This window comes from Zeus faber, assembly GCF_960531495.2.
Source record: "Zeus faber genome assembly, chromosome: 19".
In the NCBI taxonomy this organism is placed as follows: domain Eukaryota; kingdom Metazoa; phylum Chordata; class Actinopteri; order Zeiformes; family Zeidae; genus Zeus; species Zeus faber.
The window spans coordinates 3,217,466-3,242,753 of NC_137206.1; the positions used below are offsets into that span (position 1 = coordinate 3,217,466).

At 44.2% G+C, this 25,288-nt stretch overlaps 3 protein-coding genes across 6 annotated transcripts in view; 2 read left to right on the forward strand and 1 right to left on the reverse strand.

The window, feature by feature from the left end:
- Positions 1 to 6,978, forward strand: part of LOC307244635 (tyrosine-protein kinase yes-like) — a 21,918-nt gene extending 14,940 nt beyond the window's left edge. The window contains exons 7-12 of the mRNA XM_080019889.1: positions 622 to 777; positions 2,281 to 2,460; positions 3,088 to 3,164; positions 3,794 to 3,947; positions 4,312 to 4,443; positions 4,836 to 6,978. Of these exons, the coding sequence (XP_079876015.1) occupies positions 622 to 777; positions 2,281 to 2,460; positions 3,088 to 3,164; positions 3,794 to 3,947; positions 4,312 to 4,443; positions 4,836 to 5,044 (908 nt within the window). The 3' untranslated portion in view covers positions 5,045 to 6,978. The remainder of the gene's footprint in view (positions 1 to 621; positions 778 to 2,280; positions 2,461 to 3,087; positions 3,165 to 3,793; positions 3,948 to 4,311; positions 4,444 to 4,835) is intronic.
- Positions 5,111 to 14,462, forward strand: enosf1 (enolase superfamily member 1). 4 transcript variants are annotated; one of them, XM_080019890.1, is made up of 17 exons: positions 7,150 to 7,199; positions 7,298 to 7,345; positions 7,447 to 7,613; positions 7,696 to 7,798; positions 8,031 to 8,146; positions 8,465 to 8,551; positions 8,942 to 8,968; positions 9,059 to 9,131; positions 9,264 to 9,302; positions 9,429 to 9,511; positions 10,185 to 10,307; positions 10,895 to 11,029; positions 12,128 to 12,169; positions 12,462 to 12,591; positions 12,995 to 13,094; positions 13,393 to 13,474; positions 13,787 to 14,462. In XM_080019890.1, exons 3-17 carry the CDS (start codon positions 7,533 to 7,535, stop codon positions 13,892 to 13,894), a joined length of 1,329 nt encoding a protein of 442 aa, XP_079876016.1. In that variant the 5' UTR covers positions 7,150 to 7,199; positions 7,298 to 7,345; positions 7,447 to 7,532; the 3' UTR covers positions 13,895 to 14,462. The 4 variants fall into 4 exon arrangements, with proteins under 4 accessions (XP_079876017.1, XP_079876018.1, XP_079876019.1 ...); XM_080019891.1 differs by lacking the exons at positions 7,150 to 7,199; positions 7,298 to 7,345 and adding an exon at positions 5,111 to 6,478; XM_080019892.1 differs by lacking the exons at positions 7,150 to 7,199; positions 7,298 to 7,345 and adding an exon at positions 7,117 to 7,131.
- A 67-nt stretch (positions 14,463 to 14,529) lies between these two features.
- tyms (thymidylate synthetase) lies at positions 14,530 to 24,965 on the reverse strand (the record flags this gene model as incomplete). Its single annotated transcript, XM_080020305.1, has 7 exons — positions 24,487 to 24,965; positions 20,930 to 21,003; positions 20,286 to 20,460; positions 18,466 to 18,567; positions 16,797 to 16,972; positions 14,763 to 14,834; positions 14,530 to 14,667 (listed from the first exon to the last, which is right to left on the reverse strand). The coding sequence occupies exons 1-7, from the start codon at positions 24,689 to 24,691 to the stop codon at positions 14,530 to 14,532; spliced, it is 942 nt and encodes a 313-aa protein (XP_079876431.1). The 5' UTR covers positions 24,692 to 24,965.
- Positions 24,966 to 25,288: the final 323 nt, after the last annotated feature.

The window sequence follows — 25,288 nt, forward strand, 5'->3', positions numbered from 1 at the left end:
CACAGTTTTCCCCGGGACGTTGGGGATGAATATCTTTACTTGTTTCATAATTAATGGAGATAAACAACACACACACACACACACATACACACACACACACACAGTAAAGAACAGGAAGAGGAAGGTGTAAATGTGTTGAAGGGGGCGTGGAGCTGACGTCAGAGGCTCCGTTCCTCCAGGATCCCTCGGTGTGAGGAGGGGCCTCCATGGGGGCCTCCCATCAAACATGCCGTTTAAATATGATGACATTAATAAGCACCGCAGAGAACACACAGCGTGTTTCTTCTGGCTCCAAGCCTCCGGCCCCGGTCAGAGCGGCCCTGGTCGCTCTGATGATGTTCCCATCGGCCCTGATCAGTTGAAAAGTAAAAGCCGCCGCTGCCGCCCGCTTGGCCCCGTTTGACCGACAAACACAACAAGCCGTCTCTGTCGCCACGAGCGGGAAAGCCCGTGGCGAGCGGAGGTGCCCGAGGGTGGAGCGCGACCCCAAGTGACGGGGAGCTCAACGACCGCGTTCAGACACCCTGGCCTGGGGTGGGGAGGCTGCGCTTGACGTTGGATCACCCGACGTGACGTGTGTGTGTGTGTGTGTGTGTGTGTGTGTGTGTGTGTTGTCACCAGAGCACGCAGACGGACTGTGCCACCGCCTCATCACCGTGTGTCCCACCGTCAAGCCCCAGACGCAGGGACTGGCCAAGGACGCCTGGGAGATCCCCAGGGAGTCCCTGAGGCTGGAGGTCAAACTGGGCCAGGGCTGCTTCGGAGAGGTCTGGATGGGTGAGACACACACACACACACACACACACACACACACACACACACACACACACACACACATGCACACACACATGCACACACACACACACACACACACATACACACATACACACACACGCACACACACGCACGCACGCGCATGCACACGCACACTCATGAATAAGATCTACAGTATTTACAGTCATCAACTCGTTTGCTCAACTGACTCAAACCTACTTCAAACTTTTCAAACTTGTACATTTTTACACGGGTGCATCAAGGTGCTTAGAGGGTGAAGGACGCATCGTGACCTCTCATCAAGGTCACATAACATCTCCACTGATTTTGGGCATGAAAGCAGCTCAGAGAAACGGGAAGTAGAGGTAGAAACCCAAAAAGGTACGTACCAAAAAACAACAAACAAACAAAACAAAAACAACCACACAGCATCTGGCAGCGGTGATGATGATGATGATGACGACATCATGGAACGCTCTGATTAAAGAAAGACCTCAACAACTATAATAATTATTATCGTTATGGTTGTTGTTGTGATTACGATGCCGCTGTTGTCTTGGTGGAAGATGGCCGCATGGTGCCGCGGGCTCGGAAGCAGCCGGTCCGTGGGAACTGAGCCTCCTCGCTTTTTGCTTCAGTCACCTGATCAGCATCAGAGCTCGACTCCTGGGGACGTTCTCCCTCCGCCCCGCTCATCAGTCACGCCGCGCTGGAAAACCCCCAAATAACGCGGCGGCAACCCGGTGTCCCCGGCAGCTCGGTGTCGGCACGATCCCGGGTGCCGGAAGCTTCCCGCCGATCCCCCAGTGTGCTGGGGCTATTTCCGTCCACTTCCTGTGTTTGTTTATCCGGAGAGGAAGTCGCATCCGGTCCCCGGTGGGCGGTGGCTCCGCTGGGGAGGGGGGTCGCTCCTCTCTGGACGAGTCGCTGATCAGCTGATCCGGCAATCAGGACGGTTGTCTGTATCGCCGCGCCAACGCGCTCATGACGACAGTAGCTGGTGGCGCCACCTAGTGGCGCTGCGCAGGTACTGCATTTGAAGACTTGAGACAAATGCAGAGATTGATTTCAACACCAATCAATGCAAAGTCCAGTTTAAATCAATTGTTGTGTTGTGGACGAGTTGTTCTTCGTGGAAGCTCTTAAAACGAAGCGGATCAGTTTCAAAGTCATTTCAAACCAGTATTCAGTGTCAATTGTTTTTATTTTTTTACTCAGTAGCCGTGTAGTACGTGGTTAATGTGCAAATGTTAAAAAATGTCAATGATGGAATCCCATCATTTCTGAAGTAATGTCCACGCCTGGAAAAGTCCTGAAGCAAGAACCACGTGTCCCACAGGGGGAACCCTGTTTTAAACCCTGTTTTAAACCCTGTTTTTAACTCTGTTTTAAACCCTGTTTTAAACCCTGTTTTAATCTCTGTTTTAAACCCTGTTTTAATCTCTGTTTTAAACCCTGTTTTAAACCCTGTTTTTAACTCTGTTTTAAACCCTGTTTTAAACCCAGGGACGTGGAACAGCACCACTAAGGTGGCCATCAAGACCCTGAAGCCGGGCACCATGTCCCCTGAGGCCTTCCTGCAGGAGGCTCAGATCATGAAGAAGCTGCGGCACGACAAGCTGGTCCCTCTGTTCGCCGTGGTGTCCGAGGAGCCCATCTTCATCGTCACAGAGTACATGAGCAAAGGTGCGGCCCCGCCCTCCTCTTTGACACGCCCTCCTCCTCCTTGACACGCCCTCCTCCTTGACACACCCTGTTTGTTTTAAAGCTGTGTTTTCAAGGTTTGAAATGTGCTTTGGATTTGAAATAAAATAAACGGTTTTGCAAAAACCTTTCGAGCCAAGTTAAGTGCAGCACATTTCAAACAGAAGGACAATTCAAAGTGCTTTAAATAAAGCAACAAGACGATATTAAAGCAAAGCATAGAAATAAAAATCTAAAAACACGTAAAGATGTTGAAGTGGAATTTGAAAGGGGCGGCACACTTCAACACCACGGGGAATCGATCCAGTTTGAGGACATTTAAAATCAGTTTGTTTATCCGGCTGAAATCTCCCCTGAAGTTGTGGGAGGAAGCTGGGGTTCATCGCACTCAAGCAGCGCGGTGCTGGAGAGGAGCTTGATTATGCACAAAAAGTGCTTGAATTTCACTTCATTTAACGTCCCGTGGATCTGCACCTGATCAATAATTCAGGTTTTGCTTTAAACGCTTCACAGCAGCTTCTACAGCGTGCGTGCGTGCGTGCGTGCGCGCCTGCAGCCTCCTCCACTTCCTGTCATGTGACACTGACATTTGGGCTGTTTTTCCCGTAGGGAGTTTGCTGGACTTCCTCAAAGAAGGGGACGGAAAGTTCCTGAAGCTTCCTCTGCTGGTGGACATGGCTGCTCAGGTGAGAGGACGTGGACGTCAACGTGTTCACGGAGCTGCTTGTGACCCGAGCTGGAAACCGTCTCTTATTGTGGTTTCAGTGATTTAGGAAAACAACACCTGCTTGTGAGTTCCATGTTCGGGTTGAGCTGCGGGGGGTGGTGCTGCGCCGAGAATACTCTGAAGTATGAAAACCATAACAGCGGGGAAACAAATGTATATTTGTTGTTTTGGAATAATACGTCTTTATCATATCTGAATGTTGTCTAATCTGCCTGGCGACTGATCGCCTCGCCTCAGTGGGTCCAGCTGGAAAGTGTCTGAGACGTTTGGCTGAGACTTGAGACCTGGACGACCTTCCTTCCGGGGACGGGGGACACGTCCGACAACGGGGGGAGGGAGTGACTCGGCCTGGGCTCACAGCTGATCTGTGGCGTCTTCAAGCCTGTTCACCGCTTGTTCCTCGTCTTCCTGTTTCGTCCCCGCCGCTATGTTTAGAGAATCTGTTTTTAGCCTTTTCAAAGGACGTGCCGCTTCAAGCTCCGCTGGTTGCTGCGTCGGCGCCGCTATTTATACGAGCGGCAGGAGGAGGTGGGTTCTTCACGGCGTTTGCGTTTGTGTTTGTGTTTGTGCGCTTGGTTGCCGGGGCAGATCGCAGACGGCATGGCCTTCATCGAGAGGATGAACTACATCCACAGGGACCTGAGAGCCGCCAACATCCTGGTCGGGGACAACCTGGTTTGCAAGATCGCTGACTTCGGTCTGGCCCGGCTCATCGAGGACAACGAGTACACCGCCCGGCAAGGTGGGTCCCCGACCCCGACCCCCCGACCCCTGACCCGCGACCCCCTCCGCTCCGTTCTCCCTCCTGGCCTGGGAGCGGGATCGGTCTCCATCTTGAATAGAAGGAGCGGAGCGGCTCCGACTGGAGGCGAAAAGAACGATCCAGTGAAATGAAATGAAAACGAAACAAAACAAAGAAATTCAAAAAACAAAGAGGATTCATTTGAAGAAATCATTGAAATGAATTGTGTTATGACTTCACCTCCTCCACCTCTCCTTTCCTCTTCCTCCCTCCCTCTCCTCCCTCTCTTCACACCCCCACCTCCCTCCACCCTCCCTCTCCTCCCTCCTCCCTCCACCCTCCCTCTCCTCCCTCCACCCTCCAGGAGCTAAGTTTCCCATCAAGTGGACGGCGCCTGAAGCTGCTCTGTACGGACGCTTCACCATCAAATCTGACGTCTGGTCCTTTGGAATCTTACTGACGGAGCTGGTCACCAAGGGAAGGGTCCCTTACCCGGGTACACACACACACACACACACACACACACACACACACACACACACACACACCGAGCTTCAGAGAGAATGTATTTCGCTGTCTGTCAACCTGCTGTGTCCAGTCATATCACACTATCACACACACTCTCCTGGGAGGTGGAGGCCATCTGGTTGGAGCTGTGCTGCAGATTGTTTAAAACCATCTGTCCATCTGATAGCACCTTGTGTGTGTGTGTGTGTGTGTGTGTGTGTGTGTGTGTGTGTGTGTGTGTGTGTGTGTGTGTGTGTGTGTGTGTGTGTGTGTGTGTGTGTGTGTGTGTGTGCGTGCTTGTAATTATAATTCAGTTCACATGCACTTTATTAAAAACTGATGGATGTGATCTAACACCCACCTCCTCGCCCCCCCCCTCAGGCATGGTGAACAGGGAGGTGCTGGAGCAGGTGGAGCGTGGCTACCGCATGCCGCCCCCCCAGGGCTGCCCCGACTCGCTGCACGAGCTGATGAAGCTGTGCTGGAAGAAGGAGGCGGACGAGCGCCCCACCTTCGAGTACGTGCAGGCCTTCCTGGAGGACTACTTCACGGCCACCGAGCCGCAGTACCAGCCCGGCGAGAACCTCTAGAGCTCGGCGGCGAGGAGGCGTCGCCGCGCGGAGGCCGGAGCCGAGCCGGGAGACGCGCCTTCCCGCTCCCTGACCTGCGCCGCGCCTGGGGACGGGCGAAAAACACGCCGTCTGTAACGATCCAGCTTCGCCCTCGAATGAGACGATTAAAAGGAAAAAAAAAATTGATATCAGACCAAAATTTGTCCAACGCAACTTTTGAAATTCGTGAACTTCATGAACCGTGTGACCCTGACTGTAGTAGTGGATGTGAGAAGAGGAGCTCCGTCACCACGACACCAACCGCTACACTCTGTTTCCGTTTTAAATGTATTCCTTTGGTGATGATCCTTTCTCTCTCTCATGTGTTTGTCGTATTATTTGTTATGAGTGAAGCACTAAAAGGGCGTTTTATGGCCAGAGCAGAATTTCATCAAATTGCACCAAATACAGAATAACCAGTAGCATTTTCCTTTTTTAATGTGTTTGGTGATGTTTGAATGAGAAGCGGTGCCACATCTATTCACCTTCTTGCTGTTGTTTTGTTTTTTTTTGGTTTTTTTTGTAATATTTTCAGTGGCCAAACATTGGGTGCATTCTTAATTATTAAGGTACAGCAGGTTAGAGCTGGGAAAGGTGTCAATACATTATTGATGTCTGATTTGCAGTGAACTGATCCAATTTTCTATTATTATTATTATTATTATTATTATTATTATTATCTTATTAGTACATCGTTTAATCTGAGTCAAATGAACAATGACTGCCTCTCCCTGCATATCAACCATTACTGATGATCCCTTTTCCATGTTTCTGTTCAGTGAAATATTGACGCTATTAACAACAAGATAGTTTAGTCCGTCAAAACTATTGTGGATGTTTTTCCATATGTAAATTGTTTTGTTGTTTGGTTTTTGTTTTGTTTTTTTGTATAGTTTTGTTTGGAGAAACAAGTTTGTTATCTCTCCCACGTGGAGCACTACGGCGAAAAACCTGACAGGAGAGAAAATGTTTTTTTATCTACAGTAGGTTTGTGAAAGACTCCTGATGCTGATTAATGCTGTTGATATATACAGTATATACAGTATATAAGATCCATGATGTAAATTATGATAAGCGACCCAAAAAAACAGCGTTTGGTTGCTACGGTATTGTAATAGCATTTATAATATTATGATAGTATTTATAATAATAACAACGGTATTTATAACAATAATTCTTACCGGGGCATCCGTGTGGGAACTGAAGTTGGTTTCCTTTGTGCTGCGGGGACGGTTTCACCTGCGGCACAAGGGGTGCCGACGTCACTTCCCGTGTGGCGCTCCGCGGCTTGGCTTGTGCGTCCGGTCCGAGCCGCGACGTCCCCCGGAGCCCGGAGCCCGCAGCCCGCAGCCCGCAGCCCGGAGCCCGGAGCCCCGCGCCCCGCGCCCTGCGGGGGCTCAACGTTTTGTTGCGGTAGAACTGCTGAATTGGGCCAAAATTGTGATTCAAAGTGGGAGGGAATGTTTTTTTTTAACGAACGACAACTGGGCCGTGGGCTCGAAATCCCGTTATTATTGTAATAATAATAATAGTTGTTATTATTATAATAATAAACTTCGGGAGCATGGGGAGACCCCAAAGAAGCAGAAGCGGATTCGTTTGTGTTCTGGTCCAAATCACTCACAATAACTTTCACATTCGTTTCCTTCCTGGTTCCTCTTGAGACATTATTATAACATAACATAATGTAATATAATATAATATACAGTATTATAATGTGGCTCCATGCGTTGTGATGGTGTTTTTTTAAGAAGGGCTTTGTACTAAATACAATTTAAAAATAATAATAATGAAAAAAAAAAAAGTCATTTTATACATCTGAGTGAAATGAAAAAACAATGGGAGGTTTTGTTTTTGGAACGGAATATTACTCTAAGGTCTTTGTACAATAAATTAAAAGAAAGTTCTGTGTTGTTGTTGTTGTTGTCAACGTTCTTCCTTCATTTGAAACTGGAGCCAATCTGCGCCCTGCACCGCCTTCCCATTTCAAAGTAAAGGTTCCGAGACTTTTACTTTGATACCTTCGAAGTTCAACAGCTGTTTTGTCAAAACAACACTCAGACTGGGTGCGTAGAGCGGCATGGCGTCATCTCCATGCTGCACATTTTGAATCGACTTGCAGATATTTATATATGTGCGTACATATATATGAAGACTTTACATGGAAAATGCTTTTAGTCAAACAACAGAAGTAAAGCGCATGTGAACTTAACTTCAACGTTTTTACTTCAGTGCATGGTGGAAAACCGCGACGGCCTTTTTGTTTTTTTTAAAGGACAGGTCTGTAAATGGATAACGTCACATCATAAAGCTCAGGGAAACAATGAGCTTAACCTCCATTTTGGGAACAGTTGTAACAGCTTTGTTGTGTGTGCTCACAGCCGAAACCAGCCGCCGCTCCTGGCGCCTTCTGCACCCAGATCCGCGCAACTAACATCAGAATATCAAACTGACCTGGGGACACAGGATGGTGCAGGAGATCACTGAGGTCACTGTGCGGGATGTGCGCTTCCCCACGTCCCTGGAGCAACATGGATCTGATGCAATGGTAGGAAATGCAAACACACTGATCAATTAAACTAAACGAATCAAACCGATCAATCCCGGGAAAGGTGCATTTCATTTCGCAGCACACAGATCCAGACTACTCTGTGGCTTACGTTGTCATCCACACCGACACGGGGGAGAAAGGTTTTGGTTTGACCTTCACCGTGGGAAGAGGGACCGAGATCGGTGAGATTGTGTTTTTCAGTCCCAGTTTTATCTGTTCCTACAGTTTACAGAGTCTCGTGACCTGAGTCCACTGTGTTCACGTCCAAGTTAATGTGTTGGTGTGATCATGACACTGCACTGGGTTACTACCCTGATATAGCAATGTATTTTAATATTCATAAATTATTATAGGGTGTGTGTGTGTGTGTGTGTATTAGATAGTATTTCATCTGATGGCTGGTGTTCTCTCCAGTGGTGTGTGCCGTGCAGGCCCTGTCCACTCTGGTTGTGGGGAAATCGCTGCAGGAGATTGTGGGAGATTTCCGTGGATTCTACCGCCTCCTGACCAGCGATGGACAGATGCGATGGGTGATTTATTTTTCATTGAACACCTTTAATGTCTCATGCAAAACGTCTCATGTCTCATGAAGGACGTATATATACAGACACACACAGATATATAAACATTAAAATAACATGGAATTTCAAAATGATAAACAGGTATTGTGATACGTCACACATTGGATGGATTGGATGATAATTAGATAAGAACCTTCTCATTGTGGTGCGACATTCTTCCAAATGACCCAGCCACACACACACTCACTCACTCACTCACTCACTCACTCACTCACTCACTCACTGGAGCCCACGTGGCGCTGGTGTCTCACTCTTCTCCTCTTGCAGATTGGTCCAGAAAAGGGAGTGATCCAGCTCGCTACGGCCGCCATCCTCAACGCCGTGTGGGACCTCTGGGCCCGGACGGAGGGAAAGGTGCGAGCTGGGGAACCAGAGATCTAGGAAAGGTTGTAGATCGTGTGTGGAGGGAAGCAGGTGTTCCTCCCCCCGCTCCTCACGGCACAGACGAGCAGCCAAGGGACAGAAACATGTTTAATAATAATAATTAGTGGAATATTAGTGTTAAAGGTTTTTCCACCAAAAATGTTGAGTGAACTGCAGTAAATGGCTTGACAGCATCTTCACATTATTGTACATTTGAGTCAAGTTACCCCAATGAGGGGTTATTGTCGGGGGCCAGTGTTGTCCATGGCGGCTTTGTTTAGAACAGCATTTTGATATACAAAAATATACAGGGTTTGATAAACAAATAAAGTGAATTATTATTAATAAAAATGAAATGACAATCCATTGTTTCTCCTGCAGCCCCTGTGGAAGCTGCTGGTCGACATGGTGAGTTTTCTAGTTTTTTTTTTGCGTGACATCTTGTGTGTTTTAATTCGCGGTGGAATATTGAGAAACATTATGAAATATTAAACTCAGGATCCAGAGCAGATGGTGTCGTGCATCGACTTCAGGTACATCAGCGACGCCCTGACGGAACAAGAGGCCCTGGGTGAGACTCGCACGCTCAGCAGTTTGAGAGACTGCGCTTTGGTCTCTAGACCCAAAACAGGACGTTTTCAATTAGCAGAAGGTTGGACCTGAAAGCTGACATCCTGTCTCTCTCTCTCTCTCCGTGTCTCAGACATTCTGGTGAAGGGCCGCGAGGGAAAAGCTGAGAGAGGTAAGAGCCGGATACGAGAGGCTTCCTGATCCAACCTGAGCCTCCGTTCACCTGAAGACAACTCTCCTCCTCCACTTGATCCCAGTGTTAAAAAGCCCAACGGGTGGTTCTGTTTTCCTCCATCAGAGGCTCAGATGCTGCAGGACGGTTATCCTGCCTACACCACCTCCTGTGCCTGGATCGGGTTCTCGGACCAGCAGCTCACACAGGTCTCCGCCCTTTTAGGGACGTTTGCCGTTTGTAGCTTTAACATTAAACCCATTTGCCGTCGGCTGATATTGCCACAATATCAAGGCAATTTTAAGTATTGATCACAACATCATGTCCCCCGAAAGTGCCTAACAGAGGGCGGGAACCAGAGGAACAAATGCATATCTGCTAATCAATTCAAAACATCACTTTTAAGAATTAAATTGGGGTTCATTAGGTTGATCTATGTGGTGATGTACACCCATCAGCCACAACATTAAAACCACTAATAACACTAGTACTGTGCAGCTCCCCCTCATGGACTCCACCCGACTCTGAAGGTGTCCTGTGGTCTCTGGCACCAAGACGTTGGCAGCAGATCCTTCAAGTCCTGGAAGTTGGAGGTGGGGCCCCCATGGATCGGGCTTGTTGTTCCAGCACATCCATCAGATGCTCCATCGGATCGGACCCTAACCCCGCCCGTCCGCACGATGTGACTACAGAGCTATAATCTCTGAACCAGAGCTGGATAGTCCCAGTTACAGAAAGCAGACAAAGCGTTTCCAGGTTTTCCCTCCCTCTGTGCACTGATCAGAATTTAAGGTTTCTGACCCCGCGCTCTCCACCTCTTTTTATTTAATTTAATTTAATCACACCAACCCCCACCCTACAACCTGCCCCCTGGGTGTGAAGCTGTGCAGCGAGGCTCTGAGCAGTGGGTGGAGCAGGTTCAAGGTGAAGGTCGGAGCCAACCTGGAGGACGACAGACGGAGGTGCGCGCTCGTCAGGAAGATGATCGGACCAGACAACACGTTGGTGAGATATTTCTAAATACTCCTCCCACGTCCAGGAGCTTTAACGTAAAATTAAAAAAAAAAAAAAAAAAAAAAGGTTTTTATCATATCTGCTGTTTCTGAAATTAAAATCAGTTTGTTTCCAGATGGACGTCCATTGTTTACACATTTTCAGGAACCGCTTGAACAAGTTAATCTAGTCCTCGATGTTTCGACCACAGAATAATATTCCTGTCTGTCTGGTCATACCTGTCGTTCTGACACCTGGGGCTGCAGCTCGCAAGCCACTGCACGACACACGTCAGGGCGGTGGATAAATAAACAAACGGATCCAGAGGAAGTGACTCCAGGTCCAGGAAGTGAACGTGGCGCCAGACTCCGATCCAGCGGATCGGAGTCATCAGCTGAACCTCTGAATCGATGCAGAGCTGACGTGAAAAACTGGAGAGGATTTTCACTTTCTGGACCTGGATTTACCTTCCTACAGAGATACCATCTCCACCTTTAGTTTTGTTTGGGGGAAAATCCTGACGAGTTGGATCGATGCCAAAAGCAGCATAAATATTCCCTTCTTACATTTCACCCCGACTCCCGCGGGGTTTGGGTCAGATGATGGATGCGAACCAGCGGTGGGACGTGGGCGAGGCCGTGCGCTGGGTGTCCAGCCTGGCAGAGTTCAAGCCGCTGTGGATCGAGGAGCCCACGTCTCCGGACGACGTCCTGGGACACGCCGCCATCTCCAAGGTGACACAGGAGACGGACGTTGCTTGAGTAGCATCTAAAATGAAAACATGGTCGATTAAACTTTAACGCCACAAAAGATCACGGTTAATCACTAACATCCTGTACTTGTGTATTGTAGTCCGGCTGGTGCATTGATTACACACAGGAGTGCTTGGTTTGAACCTTTCTAAAACAGGCAGTTTTCCAACCGCATTCACTGAAGCCCACGCGTTACATTAACGTCGTGTTTTTAAGAGGAGCCCTCGCCACAGAGCACCCGACAAAACACTTTGAAGTCCCTGTAAAGAAAAAAACAAATATGTAACAAATGAGTTTCATGCCACAGAAAAATTGTTAACCACTCTGCCAAATTTGAATGATTAAAAAACATCGCAAAGTATTTCAAATTAGGTTTAACATTTTTGAAAACCGAAAAAGGCAGTTCCCTCTGCTGACATGCTGGGGGGGGGGGGTGTCCGCTGAAGACGCTGAAGCCACGCCCAATCAGCTTCAATGTTTACGTTGAAGTAACTTCCATGTTTAAATGTTCTGCCGAACCCGGTCCGGCGTCTGGTTGCGGGGAGTCCCACAGCCAGACAGCGGTGCTCCCTGCCGGCTCCTCCACAGGGCAGGACGGGGCACCACAGTCTTAACAATTCAGTACGACATAGTTCAGTCTTTTCACGTTTTCAGCAATTACTTTAATATTTGTATAATGTGTTTAGAAACAAATCACAGAATTCACTTTACAGGGACTCTTAACATATAAGAGCCAGAACGGCCTGTAATTGGTGTTGATGCACTAAGGTAGAAAGACACAAACCATCACAGATATAGAATTTAAATACCCAGTACTAGGCTTCCCATCCTGTGGGTTTAAACCCTGCAGACTATCAACTCGATTGAACTTGATTTTAGATGTTACTGCCCAGGGTTTCTGGATCCATTCCATTAGATTACACAGAACTTTGTTGATTCTTGGGAGGAAATTTGGGCATTACAGCTAAAAAAATAAAAATAAATAACGACAATAGTTCAGGGACAAAACTATTTTGGAACTACAATTGTCCAAGTCCACTTCCCCTGAGGCTCCAAGCTAATTAAAAAGTGCCGTTTCAGGCGCTGGCTCCTCTGGGGATCGGCGTGGCAACGGGGGAGCAGGTGAGTCCTCCTGTCGTCCACATTCAAGCTGCGTGTTCACACATCAGGGTTTCATTTAGTAGAAAATGTGCCGAAATAAACAAGTCAGTTCTTGTGTCCTCCAAGTTGGAGAGAGATCAGAATAAAACTGTGTAGAAAGGCTCCTGTGAAGTAACATGTAAATATGAACTGTCAATGTTAAATCTTAGAAATGTTGAATTAAATGATATAATATAATAAATAAAGAGTTTAAGGCTGCTTAGACAGAAACTGAAAATAACAATTCCATGTGTTGGGACGGGTTCTCCTCCAGTGCCACAACCGGGTGATGTTCAAACAGTTCCTCCAGGCCTCGGCGCTGCAGTTTGTGCAGATCGACAGCTGCCGAGTGGGAAGCGTCAACGAGAACCTGGCCGTGATGCTGATGGCCCACAAGTTCCAGGGTGACGGCACACGGCACGGCGTGTCGACCCCCTTCCACTAGATGGCGCTCTCTGCAACAAATTGAGAATTCTGTGTACAAGAATGTACCATAAACCTCTTTAACTATTGACATTCTGACAAAAGTAGGCGTTTGTGCAAGTACGCATGGATATTGAATCTCAATAGCGTGAAAAACATTTACTTCTAAATGAAATAAATGTTTTGTCTCAGTGACGCTGAAGAGATGAAGCGCTTTGGTGCAAGAATGTTGTAACAAACGCTGTACATCATTCTCACGTGTAAAGTTCGTTAACTGAATAGTCTTTAAAACAACTATCTGGACCTCACCTGCGATCAGAGCAAAGTCACAGATTAAAAGATACCCAAATGGTTCCAGTTTTCTACTTGTTTTCTTCCCTGTAGTTCCCGTGTGTCCTCATGCTGGCGGCGTTGGACTGTGCGAGCTGGTTCAGCACCTCATCCTGTTCGACTACATCTGCGTGTCGACGGATCTCAACAACCGGTAAAACACAGAGCGGGGACTAAAATATGTTAAATGTAGTAATACATGACCATTAAATACTCGTGTCGCTGTATTGATTGATTAAAAATGCATGTCATTTGTATGGTCAAAAATTAACATTATAGCTTTGGAACGAATGGAAAATAGCTATAAACTACCTGATGTCCCTCCTTCTTTCTTGCTCGTCGTGTAACATCGGTATTTAATTTACAAAAGTGCGTCGTACTCCAACCCCCGTGTGAGCTGATGGCTCGACGACATGACCCCTGTTCATTTCTTGATGTTGGGATCTTTGCAGAATGTGTGAGTACGTGGATCACCTCCACGAGCACTTCACCTGCCCTGTGGTGATTCACAACGCTCACTACCTGCCGCCCAAGGTGAGCAGCGCCTTACACACTTTTAAGAGTCTCAAAAAGAAGGAAATGAATTATGATTCTGGATGACGGTCAGTCGTACTTGGAAGGTATCGGTATTATCTTCCAAATGCGGCGACCTACTGTTGGTGAGCAAACGGAATTTTCACATTTGTAAAAAGTAGTCTATTATGCACATTCTTACTTTCAAGTGGCTTTTTGCTTCTAAAACCAGATATCATAGCAGCTGGTGGAATACCCGCTATATTAATGTGGTTTTAAGTGGAAAAACATCTTATGGAGGCACCACTGCTACTCACCGTGTTGTTGATTCAGGCTCCAGGTTATTCCTGTGAGATGCTGGAGGCCTCGGTCCAGAAGTACCAGTTCCCTGACGGTGAAGTCTGGAGGAAAATCCAAGCTGAAGAGCAGGAATCCACCTGAGGAGCAGACGGCTGGATACCCACCTTTTTAATGTGAAGGAGTGAAATCTAGGAAGGATTTTAGATTTTTATAAGTCAATAATAGGGCTGTAACAATATCTCTAAATCTGCGTGATCACATAAACATATATGCACACATAATGAACACAACCTCAGGCACATATCTTTATTTTCAGCACATTGTTAATTCTCACACATCTCAACCTTGGATTCCTGCCACTGCTATCATTTTCGGCCTCGCTGCAGCTGCAAGAGCAGGAGCAGGAACACCACCTCATTGACCTTTGCGCGTCAGAGTTTGCCTCATCTGAAGCACGTACGAATCGGTGACGTCAAACTGACCACGTTATTTCTGACTCCCCAAAATAAACGGTTCGTCTCAGGGCGCTGCTCTTGAGCACATCTCTGATCCGACACTTGTACAAGTAAAAACCAACGTCTGTCTGCCTCTTCATTTAAAACCACCCACTGACAAACCGCGGATTAAAGAGACCCTTTAATTTCACAAACAGGGTGAAATGAAGGAAGTTATTTTATTTAAAGTTTAAATCAATAAAAGCAGCTAAGATTTTCCAGAGAAGAGGTCAGACAAAAAAAAAAAAAAAAAACCTGCAGAAAGCTCAGAAATGAGTGTTTTCAAACTGCCATCTGCATCTTGATGGGCGGATGTGGATCGTAGTCGCAGATGTTAAAGTCCTCTGCGCGGAAGTCGTCGATGCTTTCCACCTTCCTGAGGATCTCCAGCTTGGGGAAGGGGCGGGGCTCCCTCTGAAGCTGACGATCAGGACGTACGGTTCAGACAGCGCACACAGCCGCAGGCGTCCAACGCTGCATTTAGAAATGTTTGTTTTCCATTTAAATGAGCTTACCTGCACTTTGAGCGGCTCCACATGATTGAGGTAGATGTGGGCGTCCCCCAGGCAGTGCACAAAGTCACCCAGCTGAAGGGAAAACAAACAGTTTCAGAAGAGATGCACACACAGGAAGAAGAAGAAGAAACAGTCTTTATTTGTAACACACACACACTACAACACACACACACACTACAACACACACACACACACACACACACACACACACACACACACACAGGATGGTGCCGGTGAAATGGATCCTCTGCATTTAACCATCCTGGCTTGTCCTTCCTCCGGGGCCACAGCCAGGAGCAGTGGGCAGCGTACGTGGACGCGCCCGGGGACCAGGTGATGAGTGTCCATCGCTGGTCAGACCATGATGTGTGCATGTTTTTGAGGGGGGTCCTTACTGACGTGAGGTGGAGGAAACCCCATGTGAGCACGGGGAGAAGTTATCCCCGTAGAGTGATGTCACCATTTTGTTTTTCCTAGATACGTATTCTCTACAACACAAACAGCCTAGAAAAGATTCTCTTTCTTGCACAAAAAAAAGGAACTTCCCTTTCCTTAGATAAACACATGCATACACCCCGATCAGATACAACATTAAAACCACCACCAATAACACTAATATTGTGTCGCTTGCCCTCGTGTCCCCAAAACAGCTGTGACCCTGAAGGTATAGACTCCCCCAGACTCTGAAGGTGTCCTGTGGTATCTGGCACCCAGTCGTTAGCAGCAGATCCTGGAAGTCCTGGAATACCCTCTTAACACCAAGATCAGCAGGTATTCCTGTTTTTTGGGGCAGGGAGCCCAGACGCTCTTCCGGTTCGCAGACTGGCTTTGAAGGTGTGTCGGAGTCCCTCAGGGCCCGGCAGAGAGCGTGAGGGTTCTACGCTGTGGTTCACACGGAGCGGTCGCCACACTCAAAACATTTCATGGTGCAAGCCGGAAAAAAAGTCAATAACCTCTGCTGATTTTGGATCCTAATTGGGATATGGAATGATCGAATGATACACGGATAGTCCTGTATATTTAAGCAGACGCGTGCAGGTTGGCAGGTCTGAGGTGTTACCAGGCTTTTGGTGCAGTGAGAAAGGGGTATAAGTTGCAAGGTGGGGCCCGCATGGATCGGACCCTAACCCCGCCCATCGGCACGATGTAGAAGAAAAGGTGATTCATCGGACGAACCACCTTCTTCCATTGCTCCCACCCCTTGACAGGTGCCTTTTTAACAAGATGAACAATGTTATTCACTTTCATCTGTCAGTGGTTTTAATTTTGTGGCTGATCGTGTATATGAGCTTGTTGGTTTTTTTAACCCTGTGCTGTCAGCACGCTGGGCGTACAACACGAGTATTTGTTCCATTGCATCTAGGACAGAGTTAGTCTGAAGGTGGAGTTCAACTTCTCAACCTGCAACGCAACTCTTTAATCTTTGAGAGCTGCTGCAGTAACTCAGTCCTGTGGACAACCAGAGCACAGTTCTTTTTTCTTTTTATATATATAAACACACAACCTCCACCAACCCCCCTCTTTGGAGAACCATATTACCATGTTTTGGTCTTCAAACAACTAATCATCATTACTACTCCAAGAGGGAGAATCACCAGGGGTGAGACAAATAAGCATAGAACCAAACAACATGTACATGGAAAAACATAAACATAGAAACATCAAACATTTATTGAAAAACAGTTAATCAGGTCCAGGAAAACTGTAACTACAACTGGTCACGTGGCCTCTTCCTGTCATAGTTATGGCGGTAAATGAGGGAGGAAAAGAGAGGGATGCAACCAGGAGGCTGCTGGGTGGGTGTGTGATGCCGGGGCGGCCCGTCCGCCTTCAATGTTAAAAGTTGAATGATCAATAAGATAATAGGATTTTTCACAAAACGTAATTGGATCGGTGGGAATCCCAGATGTTGTGGGTTGGTGTGACTCAAGGCTAAGGTGTTTTTTTATTTGATGTCAGAGTTTGTGTTTAATGACCTTGAGAAGAGCATTGAAGGGGGATTCCACCGCAAAGCAACACAAGTAATTTTCTCACCTTGAGTCCCGTGACATGTGCGATCATGTAGGTGAGGAGGGCGTAGCTGGCGATGTTGAAGGGCACCCCGAGGCCCATGTCGCCCGAGCGCTGGTACAGCTGGCAGGACAGCTCGCCATCACACACATAGAACTGACACAGGGCGTGGCAGGGGGGCAGCGCCATGAGCGGGAGGTCTGCGAGCACACAACAGCCAGTCAGGAAGGAAGTCTGTGTTGAGTAGCAGGGTTTGGTCACAAATTTTTATCGTTACTATAATACGTTACATATTTTGTTAAATATTTTCACTTCCACAAAATCTTACAAGAACAGTATCATGGCAACATTACCAAAATACAAATTAAGCTGGATGAAAACATGGACGTTAATGTTATTTATAATATTATTTCAAGTTCACTACACCTTTTTTTCTTATTCACAGCAAGGGTGAATTTTTTAAAAATCGATGCGTTAATGTTTTCCTACTCCTAAAGGAGGCCAGACAAAGGAATTTTGGGAACCACTGGCTGCATGCACCAAGTTAGCATGGAGCGTTTAGTGTATATACATTGTAGTATGCAAACACTGCACACTACGACGGCAACCGTATCCCACAATGCATTAGAGTGACAAAACAACCAACACCGACGGAAGGTAGCTTCTACGTTTGTTTTTGTTTCTTCTTCAATGCCACAAGGCGAGATCACAGAAAAATAAAAAAAGGCCCATCCGTGATGATAGTAAGTACAGAGAGAACACTTGAATAAAAAATTAACTTATTATATAAGAATGTAAAACTCCTAATAAGATACTGTGCTGGAGATTTTCATCACCTCTCTCTCTGGCTTAAGCAAACATATCCAAAAGGCACAGGACAAAAAGATACACAAGAAGTAGTCAATATGTCTTGTGATTTAAATAAATTAAATCCAAAAGACTTATAAAAACAAACAAAACAAACAAAAACAAAAAAACAAGTACTAAGCTCTTTATTAAGTCTATTTTTTTTTTATTGTTTTTTTTTTGTTTTTTTTTAAGATAAAGCAAGGTTCCTTCACATATATAGAGCAAGGACAAAAATCAACACTAACAAAACACTGACAAAGTGTACAAAAGCTATATACCGTCTGTGTGTTGTGGCAAATTATAGATATTGCTTTGACAATCATAGACCCTGCTTAAGAAAAATCAAGCACGTCAAATACCTCATGTTCTAATACCCATCTCCTTTTTTCTTTCTTCACTTCAATTATCACGGTTTCCCGCCTTAAGTTAAGCTCCGGCGGAGAGATCAGCGCCCGTTAAAGTGACGAGTCCCTACCAATAACCTCCGAAGTGCCTTCTTTCTCACAGAACTGAATAAGAACCGCCCGTCACCCAGAGAACAAACATTGGTATATGATATACATACGATATATGTTGGCGTCGTAAAAACCTCAGAAGACTGAGATACTCCGCGGCACCTCTCTGTGTGCGCTGTGTCTCCGTTGGCTGCAAGCATCCAAAATAAACGGAGCCTAAGACGATAAGTTGCTGTGTACTCAATACTTGATTGATTAATCTCACACTTGGGTATAGTAGCAGAAAATCTGAAGTGAACTGTGGGAAGTGTCATCATTAACACACAAAAAGGAGTGAGTAAAAAGGGGTGGCACGGCTTTCCTGCGAGTATTCGTTCTAGTGTCCGTACCGCTGGGATTCCAGGCGCACATGATGATCCTCCGGTCCTCGGGGTTGATCTTGATGGTGTCGATGACCCTCTGGAGCTGGTCGACGCCCTGGTTTCTGTAATCTGTACACAAATCACGCAACGTTGTCATGGTTTTCGCATGGTCTCCTGAGCCAGAGATAAAGTTTAGGAATCGCAGGTAGCGCAGAGTTGTATAAAATAGGAAAATCTGACAAAGTTAATTTGTGAGCTTGCTCTGATTTTGGTCCCTGCACCGGACCGGCTCTTACCGGTTTAAGTATTAGGTATGTAATGTATGGTACATCAGGTATGTATGTATAACGAGAATCACAAGGGAAGTGAGGAGAGCGACTGGCGCGAGTAGAATCAAGCGAGAGAGTGTCTGAAGAGAAGCTCGTCATAAAAGCAGCCCATATTTTCCCGACCGGACACCTTGATTGATTGCAGTCTTTACAAAAACATTTATATGTCATTTTATCTAGTTTCTATTGAAAAGGCTCTCTTGCATGGACTTGCATTGAAAAGGCTCTCTTGCATGGACTTGCATTGAAAAGGCTCTCTTGCAGGGAGAGAAGGCGAGAGGCTCAGAGCTGTTGAGTCACCACTTGTGATCAGAACTCACTTTCCTGCTCTATATGCAAATCTTGTGATTATATTATTGCAATATATAATATCACAGATAAAGATTTAGATTTATTTTGTTCCCTTAGTTTATTACTTGTATGGAAAATGAAAAAGGTAAACCCAACTGGAGGATAATTGGAGACTTTTCTTCTTGTATTTCTCCAACAGACAGCTGTGCACCGTGCTCTACTCTTTATTTTAGATCTGTTCATTTTCCTTTGTTTCCCACATGTATGAAACCACTTTTTTCAAACAACTCAATAAATGCTGCACTTCTCTAACGGGGAAACCGCATTTGCCGCATTGCATGACGTTCTATGCACGCTCACGTAGAACATCATGCAAACGTCATGATGTCATTGCAGATGACTTGACTTTGTTACCCAAGGCAAAATACTTTGCAGGCCATGCTAAGTGGCTAAATAGACTCACAACTTACTGTATTTACAAGTATTTATTTTGAGGATATACTACACTAAATCATTTACTTCCCATCATGTTTTAATCTTTATTGACTGCTGTTATCTAATCTAATTATAAAGGGAAGGAATCTCTGTATACCTGTCTGTATGCATTTCCTACGACGATCTCAACAACCGTTCATCTGATCTACTTCACACTTGGAGGGTGTGTCGCTGGGGACCCAAGGAGGTGCAGTTTCCAATTTGGACACGCGAAACACGCAATATTAATAACCCTTTAATAAACAGCTAACAGCGAGCCAGCTGGGTCGGAGGCTTCGGGGCTCAAAGACTGGCTTTCCCCGGTGTATGACTTTAAGCGGCGGTTTCATCTTCCATCGTGGAACACAGGACTGAATCGTTGACATTCTGTTCAGCTGTGCCATTAAAATGTCTTTGAACAGGCAGAGTTATCGTCATGCCACTTTTCTAACTACTGTTGGTATTACAGAATGACACGTTTACCGCTGTTACCACTGTGCACCTCTTGTATGAGCAATGCTGCAACTGGTACTTACTGTAGACTTAACTGCTACCCGTCAACCGTGTACACACATAGATAGGGTCTCTTTCTTGGCTGCACTATTTTGCTGCCCGTATTCTCCTTTGGGTATTATTTAAGTTTTATCTCGTCTTAATATTTGGGTTGTTCTCAGGTAACACACTGTTTCGCCTCTTTCCATGCTTTCGTTTACAGCAACTGATCAGTTTGTTGGCCAGGCCGTGTGTGTTTACCTGCATGCATGTCTGAGTACGTGGCTCCAAAGTGTCTCCACTGGAAGCCGTACACCGGCCCCAGGTCGCCCTCCTCTCGGTCGGTGAAGCCGCTCTTGTCCAGGAAGGTCCTCGACCCGTTAGCGTCCCAGATCTTCACGCCTTTCTCCGAAAGCTCCTTGGCATTGGTTGAACCCTGGATCACGAGACCAAGAAATTCACACTGGAATATTTCTCATAAAATTGGAAATCGTGACTTTCACAAGCCTTCATATTGGTAATGCAGTGACATTCTGGAGATGACTTCTGTGTGATATTTCATCAAAACTAAGGATATTGCCAAGGAAAACACCCCTCTTCTAGAATTGTACAAACTTGATTGACTTAACATTGACATGATGGTTGTGAGATTTGTGGCATTCATTTGTACTTGCATTCAGCCAAAACAAGGTTGTATCAGAAAATTGGGTCACATAATTGTACTGCAGCCTTTAAAAGCAGCAATAGACAATTCAAGAAGAAGAAGATTTTTTTTTTTTTTTATTTGTCACATACATATACATACTTTCATACTAATGTCAGATAAATAGAACCCGATTCAGATACTGATTCCTGTCACATCACCATATAATCAATATATAGCACAACATTTAAGTTCAAGTGACCTTAATAAACCACAGCAGTTCCTCGAGGATGCCTTTCCAGAAAACCTTCTTGGTTGTCAGCAGGGGAAACTGGTCTAAAAACGGGACAGATGGACATCAAGTATAACATTTTTTGTAGTACGTCATGTTCATAATACCAATGACACTTTGCAGGAATCTGTGGAGCCACAATAAAAATTATCCCTAAAATGTAGATTGATGTCATTAAAAACAAAAAAAACAAAAACAAAAAAAAAAATACACTTCTATGCACACCACGTGGCATGTTCTGCTGTGTGCATTTACATTAAGTTGTATTTGTTGTTTTGGCTGTATACTTTAGGCAAGGCACACAGTAGATGTTTGAGAACCAACAGTTTTCACATGGTAACTGAGCACTGATACAAAAAAAAAGAAGCCATCTACTATTAAAGATTTAAGGGAAAATAAATGTTTTGGAGTTAAATCTAGCTTGATCTTTTATCATTTACTTCCAGTAATGCTCATATAAAATTTAAAAACAGAAGTTATGAATATTAATCCATTTTATATTAACATACTGAAATGAACTAACACTTTGAATGTTATCATCAATTAACTGTCAAGAACGTACCATATATATATATATATATATATATATATATATATATATATATATATATATATATGAAAATGTATTTTTGGAATGCTGTTCAGTAACATCTCTGACGCCTTGATCATCGAAAAATACGTGTTTACCATGAAAATAAGGTATATTATAGGTATAAGCCTGTATATATACCTGCATATTATAGGTATAATGTTCTAGATGGTTAACTTTAGGTATAATGTTCTAGATGGTTAACTTTAGGTATAATGTTAGATGGTTAACTTTAGGTATAATGTTCTAGATGGTTAACTTTAGGTATAATGTTCTAGATGGTTAACTTTAGGTATAATGTTCTAGATGGTTAAGTTTAGGTATAATGTTAGATGGTTAACTTTAGGTATAATGTTAGATGGTTAACTTTAGGTATAATGTTAGATGGTTAACTTTAGGTATAATGTTAGATGGTTAACTTTAGGTATAATGTTCTAGATGGTTAACTTTAGGTATAATGTTCTAGATGGTTAACTTTAGGTATAATGTTCTAGATGGTTAACTTTAGGTATAATGTTCTAGATGGTTAACTTTAGGTATAATGTTCTAGATGGTTAACTTTAGGTATAATGTTCTAGATGGTTAACTTTAGGTATAATGTTCTAGATGGTTAACTTTAGGTATAATGTTAGATGGTTAAGTTTAGGTATAATGTTATAGATGGTTAACTTTAGGTATAATGTTATAGATGGTTAACTTTAGGTATAATGTTATAGATGGTTAACTTTAGGTATAATGTTATAGGTGGTTAACTTTAGGTATAATGTTATAGATGGTTAACTTTAGGTATAATGTTATAGATGGTTAACTTTAGGTATAATGTTATAGATGGTTAACTTTAGGTATGATGTTATAGATGGTTAACTTTAGGTATGATGTTATAGATGGTTAACTTTAGGTATAATGTTAGATGGTTAACTTTAGGTATAATGTTCTAGATGGTTAACTTTAGGTATAATGTTCTAGATGGTTAACTTTAGTTATAATGTTCTAGATGGTTAACTTTAGGTATAATGTTAGATGGTTAACTTTAGGTATAATGTTATAGATGGTTAACTTTAGGTATAATGTTATAGATGGTTAACTTTAGGTATAATGTTATAGATGGTTAACTCTAGGTATAATGTTAGATGGTTAACTTTAGGTATAATGTTATAGATGGTTAACTTTAGGTATAATGTTAGATGGTTAACTTTAGGTATAATGTTAGATGGTTAACTTTAGGTATAATGTTATAGATGGTTAAGTTTAGGTATAATGTTAGATGGTTAACTTTAGGTATAATGTTATAGATGGTTAAGTTTAGGTATAATGTTATAGATGGTTAAGTTTAGGTATAATGTTATAGATGGTTAAGTTTAGGTATAATGTTAGATGGTTAACTTTAGGTATAATGTTAGATGGTTAACTTTAGGTATAATGTTATAGATGGTTAAGTTTAGGTATAATGTTAGATGGTTAAGTTTAGGTATAATGTTAGATGGTTAAGTTTAGGTATAATGTTAGATGGTTAACTTTAGGTATAATGTTATAGATGGTTAACTTTAGGTATAATGTTATAGATGGTTAACTTTAGGTATAATGTTAGATGGTTAACTTTAGGTATAATGTTCTAGATGGTTAACTTTAGGTATAATGTTAGATGGTTAAGTTTAGGTATAATGTTATAGATGGTTAACTTTAGGTATAATGTTATAGATGGTTAACTTTAGGTATAATGTTATAGATGGTTAACTTTAGGTATAATGTTATAGGTGGTTAACTTTAGGTATAATGTTATAGATGGTTAACTTTAGGTATAATGTTATAGATGGTTAACTTTAGGTATAATGTTATAGATGGTTAACTTTAGGTATAATGTTATAGATGGTTAACTTTAGGTATGATGTTATAGATGGTTAACTTTAGGTATAATGTTAGATGGTTAACTTTAGGTATAATGTTCTAGATGGTTAACTTTAGGTATAATGTTCTAGATGGTTAACTTTAGTTATAATGTTCTAGATGGTTAACTTTAGGTATAATGTTAGATGGTTAACTTTAGGTATAATGTTATAGATGGTTAACTTTAGGTATAATGTTATAGATGGTTAACTTTAGGTATAATGTTATAGATGGTTAACTCTAGGTATAATGTTAGATGGTTAACTTTAGGTATAATGTTATAGATGGTTAACTTTAGGTATAATGTTAGATGGTTAACTTTAGGTATAATGTTAGATGGTTAACTTTAGGTATAATGTTATAGATGGTTAAGTTTAGGTATAATGTTAGATGGTTAACTTTAGGTATAATGTTATAGATGGTTAAGTTTAGGTATAATGTTATAGATGGTTAAGTTTAGGTATAATGTTATAGATGGTTAAGTTTAGGTATAATGTTAGATGGTTAACTTTAGGTATAATGTTAGATGGTTAACTTTAGGTATAATGTTATAGATGGTTAAGTTTAGGTATAATGTTAGATGGTTAAGTTTAGGTATAATGTTAGATGGTTAAGTTTAGGTATAATGTTAGATGGTTAACTTTAGGTATAATGTTATAGATGGTTAACTTTAGGTATAATGTTATAGATGGTTAACTTTAGGTATAATGTTATAGATGGTTAACTTTAGGTATAATGTTATAGATGGTTAACTTTAGGTATAATGTTATAGATGGTTAACTTTAGGTATAATGTTATAGATGGTTAAGTTTAGGTATAATGTTGTATGTGGTTAAGTTTAGGGTGTCGGCACCACGGTGCCCACTGGTGGATCCTTTGGGCATAGCACACTTGCACAGCGCGGGAGAGAGGTCAGGGCCGCCCCGTCTACCAGGGTTGGGGTTCGCTCACCCGCGGAAACCATTAACGGTCATTATATCACCACATTAAACCAGAATCCCGGACGTTCGCAAAAGTGAACAGTAGATGGACACAATGGATGCATCTTCCTCACCTCTCAGGCTGTATCTGGCCTGGGAGCCGAACAGGGACAGCACCCCGGTCCCGGTGCGGTCCCCCTTCCTGCGGCCGCACCGCAGCACCTGCTCCACCTGGCTCAGATAGCCTCGCTCGTCACAGAAAACACCCGACGGGCCCTTCTCGGGCTCCGCGTCGCCGTCCCGGGGAGCTTCGCTGCGTAGCCCTGCGGCGGTGGACATGTCACTCGGCTGTCGGTTGTTTCGGGGTGTCCCTCCGCCTGGTGGAGCGGTCTCATCGGGTGGAGGTCGGCTGGTTCGGAGTGTCCCTCCGCCTGGCGGAGGTTGGCTGGTGGAGCGGTCTCACCGGGTGGAGGTCGGCTGGTTCGGGGTGTCCCTCCGCCTGGTGGAGCTGTCTCAGCGGGTGGAGGTCGGCTGGTTCGGGGTGTCCCTCTGCCTGGTGTAGCGGTCTCAGCGGGTGGAGGTAGGCTGGTGGAGCGGTCTCACAGGGTGGAGGTCGGCTGGTTCGGAGTGTCTCTCCGCCTGGTGGAGGTGGGCTGGTGGAGCTGTCTCAGCGGCAGCGTGGGTGGATGCATTTCAAACGAGGTGGGGCGGTGACCAGCGAGCGCGCCAGGCGACAGCCAATCAGAGGGCAGATACGCGCTCGGTGGCGCTGCTCCCTGGAAAATGGCGGCTGGCGGCGCTGCGCTGTTCCTATTAATTTAAAATTAAAAACGTTTTTTGTTTTTTGACTTAATTTAATCACTTAAACTACGGATAAAATAAGGAATACGTCGTTTTACGTTTCTCCAACAAGGACAAATCTTTATTTGAAGGGAC